The 4430-nt window shown below is 43.2% G+C and overlaps 1 protein-coding gene across 1 annotated transcript; it reads left to right on the top strand.

Moving 5' to 3' along the window:
• The first annotated feature begins 400 nt into the window (after positions 1-400).
• arl4d (ADP-ribosylation factor-like 4D) lies at positions 401-2909 on the top strand. Its single transcript, XM_032502970.1, has 2 exons — positions 401-548; positions 1505-2909. Exon 2 carries the CDS (start codon positions 1624-1626, stop codon positions 2227-2229), a length of 606 nt encoding a protein of 201 aa, XP_032358861.1. The 5' UTR covers positions 401-548; positions 1505-1623; the 3' UTR covers positions 2230-2909.
• The last annotated feature ends 1521 nt before the right edge of the window (positions 2910-4430 follow it).

Genomic DNA, 4430 nt, shown 5'->3' with positions numbered 1-4430 from the left:
AAGACACACCTTTTGCAGTAGCTTTTAACCTTAGTTAACCTGGTTTCTAAAGTTTTAAACTGTTGTTGTTTGTCTCCCTGTGATTCACTTTGGTTGTAGTCATTTTTACACTTTTTATATATGTATTTGACATCAACCCTGTTCAGCACTTTGGTCAACTGTTATGTGCTATAGAAATAAAATTGACATTGACATTGAGTTTATCAAACATGAAGAAGGGCATATTTGGCGGAGGGGTTGAAGGGTGTTTCCTCAAGAAAATGGGATGTCTTTCAATTTAAAAAAAAGGCCTCTCTGTGTCCATTTCTTTCCTTGTGAATGGTGTTTCCACCACAGGTCGTGCAGTTCCCCACTGTACCGGCAGGGGGCGCGAAGCAGCCGACCAGGGGGCCGTGACGTCACCGGGGCTTTAGGGTGCTGTGTGCTCTGGTGCCTGTGCGGAGCGGCTCAGTGCTGCTGGAGGAGAACAGGAGCGGATGCGACCTAATCTGTTTACCATGGACGGGTTTATTGCGTGCGGATGATGTTTTCGCCGCACATTTAAAAAGGTATGAATATTATTTTATTTTTTAACCATGCATGGAGGAGAGCAGTTTCCCACGTCGGTGATTTCATCTTGTGTTTAACCTGCGTACATTCTTATATAAGTAATAATTTGGATCTGGTCATCCCTTAAAGTTAACACCACAGGCTTTCGGTAGGACAGTTTCAAGTTGCTTAATTTATTTGTGTTTGCACACACATGGACCATCTGTAAATAACATGCAATATGAATATGGTTTCGTGCAGGAGAGGAAGGAAACTAAAAGGTAGCTTTTATTCCCAACAGAATCCTTTAAAATACAGCAAGCAAGCAATCAAGCAATAAAAACATCGACTCAACAAACATGACTGTGCATCTTGCCTCTATAAATAATAGCATCATTGAATAATGCTCTTATTTATAATATGTAGCATCAGAATTTAAGGGCTCATCACAAGTAAATAATAGATATATTCCTGCAAACACGCAATGTCTGTATCCTGGCCAAAGGCAGCTGTTTGATGGGTATCAGGATGTCAACAACAACAACAACAACAACAACAACAACAACAACAACAACAACAACAATTGGATTAGTGCTCATAGACATATTATCTATCCACTGCATTGTAATCAAGCTACATCAAGAAAATCCTTTTCAGGTTTAGCAGTGTTAAGAGGATTTAGGCTCCAGATAACTTCTGCCACCCAGTTAGCTGTTGTGTGACCCTGTAATGTGGAAGAAGAGTTACTGAAGCGTGCAGCCAATGATTAAATAAATGATGCTGTCCTACAGTCAAGTGATAAATCTCAGGTGGGAACACAGCAGGAAATATTGTGCACTTTGACATTTGCTTCCATTGATGATCATCACTATCAAGTAAATTCTTCAGATAAGAGTGTGAAAGAGCAGATTGCAAACACACATTGAAGCCTCCATTGTCTTCTCATTAAATGTTAATTCTGTGTTTGCTTTGACAGGCTCTCCGGCACCATCTGATCCCATCGGCCTATGAGGAGCAAATGCCATTCCACTGAAAAAGGATTAAATCAGGAATCTGTCACCTCACCAAAGTAGGTGTGAATTGCTGGCTGCAATCATGGGGAACCAGCTGACTGATAGGGCTCCCAACACGTCGTTCCTGCCAAACTTCCAGTCTCTGCACGTGGTGGTTATCGGGCTGGACTCGGCCGGCAAAACCTCTCTGCTGTACAGGCTCAAACTGAAGGACTTTGTGAAGACCATCCCCACCAAGGGCTTCAACACGGAGAAGATCAAGGTGCCCGTGGGGCCGTCTCGGACCATAAACTTCCAGGTGTGGGATGTGGGCGGCCAAGAGAAGCTGCGCCCACTGTGGAAGTCGTACACCCGGCGGACGGACGGGATGGTGTTCGTGGTGGACTCCACTGAGTTGGAGCGGATGGAGGAGGCCAAAGTGGAGCTCCACAAGATCACCCGCACCTCAGAGAACCAGGGGGTCCCTGTGCTCATCCTGGCCAACAAGCAGGACCAGGATTCAGCCTTGTCCGTCAGCGAGGTGGAGAAGCTGCTTTCCGTCCATGAACTGAGCATGTACACGCTGCATCACGTGCAGAGCTGCAGCGCCGTGGACGGTCAGGGACTCCAGCCGGGCCTGGAGAAACTCTACGAGATGATCCTGAAGAGGAAGAAGATGGTGAAGCACAATCGAAACAGAAAGAGATGAACTCGCGCTGTGGATATGAGGAGATTTATCCACCGCTGAGACACTTTAATGGGCCCGTTAAATGGGAAAACGATTTGTGCCAACAAAACAAGAATTACACACGGCCGCGGGGTCAGGACAAATGGATTTGCTCATAATAATTGAAGCAGTATTGACATATCCTTTGTTCCGCACTCCTGCAGCTGCCCCTCGAAAGCTCAAGTTATAGATTTAAAGGGAACGTTGATAGCAGTTAGTCTTCACTAAGTGCTTTTCTACACTTGTTTTAAAAAGGAATGCTAGCAAGACATTTGCCTGTTAACTGTGTAGGACTAATATATGAACACATGTGAATCCATTAGGTCCCTATATTATATAAAAATATCCTTCACACACATTCTCCCCCACTTATTAACTGTTTTTGTTCCACTGATGCTTCCCTGAAATATGTATTCCACATTTTTGTGTTTGTGTTGGACAGAGGGACCTTTCTCTTGTAAAATGATGTGAAAAGAAAGAGAGTTCATTGGTGATGGAGCACCAAGTGATATCACATTTAATTGCCATGGGACAGTAATCCCAAATGCATTCCCTTCGTGGCCACAGAGGTTAAGTTTCATTTACTATAATAATAATGTTTATACAAATTGTACATTTTTGTAACACTGAAAACTTAATAAATCTAAGCACTGTACAGAACATTCATTGCTTTACTTGTACTTAATGGAAGCAAATTAGGGAATACCTTCATGGTTTAGGTTTGGGCCTAAGAGATCTCACTATAGAGTAAAATTTGGGCTGACAAAGTATGTACTCCTTAATTATATATCTATCATAATTTTATTTCAATCATAGGACTGGTACTGTGTACTGTACGGTATTGTATGTGCATGTACAAGGGGTCCCTTGTTGTTTTCTCAGTTCCTCTCCTTAGCATCTTTTTAGCTTGTTGTTTTGGTTTCTTTGGCCCACAATTTTAACGTTTCGGTTCACGGTCGCTGCTGTTGCTTTGTGTCAAAAGCAGCAGATAACTAGCCTGATCATTGGCTGGGCTCAATCCGAGTATAGACAGTTAAAGAAATGGATCAACAGATCCCGTTGTTCTTGACGGAGACCAGGGAAGGATATGAGGTGCTGAGCGTTACAACGCAGCCTCCAACTGAGCTTAATGACGTAGATGTGACATGAGCAACCTGTCTAAAAGTTGTAAGTCTTCTGGTAGCTGTGCAAAGAGAAATCTCAGTCATTCCCAATCGGCAGAGGCGGAGAGCGTAGGTATATGTTAGGAGATAACATAGGCATGGGCTATTTATGGCTAACTAAAATGCTAGTTAACATTAGTAATTGACCCTGTACTACGCGGTGGTTCCTCTACTATGCGACAGTTGCGTGGTTAATCAGTCAATGGAATGCTAACAGTGGGTAATGGCTTGCTAACATCAAAATGGCGCCATAGGGAGCTTTGCTTAGACAGGAGAGGCTTACCCCCTTGAATCTGAGTGGCGGGATAAACGGTTGTCTTTCAAATTCCCTCGGCCCGCAATAGAATAGCGCTACAGCCAATCAGAGCAACACTGGTTGATAGATTTAATTTAGATAAAACGCCCCTGCCTGCCCAGCACCAAACTACAGACCAGCAAAGTTAGCAACTATATTGTTAAATATAGAGGAGCATTTAGCAGCTCAAAAGTCGGCTATTTCTCTCAGGAGTAGCTGGAGACCAAAAACAGAGCTAAAGAGAGTAAATATTGGATTATATAATGACTTCCATCCAAATTGTCTCCTCCCTATTCATGCCTGAATCAGCAAATGAGGCATTCAGAGAGAGGGGGGAGTCCTCTTTGTCTCTTCCCCCACACAGACCAAAACAATCCATTTACTGTGATTGCCATCTTTAGGTCTGCCAGCTGCTGACATTGTAATTGCATCAATTAGTGGCAAGTTGGATTCAGAGGTGAGGCGGTTCAGTCCTGCTGTGGGATTAATCCACCTGGGGCCGTCATCGTCAGTTACTCTGCTTCACTGTACGCCTGATACACTGACTTCCAAACCAAAACAGAATGAAGTAATGAAAGGATGGGTGGAGACCACTTTATTTCAGTCGGTGGCAGAGGTTTTTAGTCATGTTTATATGTTTTATGACCCAAGATAAAAACACCTGGACAAAGAGGTGTCCTGAAATGACTTAACACGTATTATATATATATATATATATATATATA

Source organism: Etheostoma spectabile, chromosome 21 (genome assembly GCF_008692095.1).
Source record: "Etheostoma spectabile isolate EspeVRDwgs_2016 chromosome 21, UIUC_Espe_1.0, whole genome shotgun sequence".
Classification (NCBI taxonomy): Eukaryota; Metazoa; Chordata; class Actinopteri; order Perciformes; family Percidae; genus Etheostoma; species Etheostoma spectabile.
Note: the sequence above shows the minus strand (reverse complement) of the source record. Positions and strands in the feature narration are given on the sequence as shown.

Excerpts from the sequence above, each read along its gene's own strand:
- arl4d (XM_032502970.1), top strand. The coding sequence starts at position 1,624 with ATGGGGAACCAGCTGACTGATAGGGCTCCCAACACGTCGTTCCTGCCA.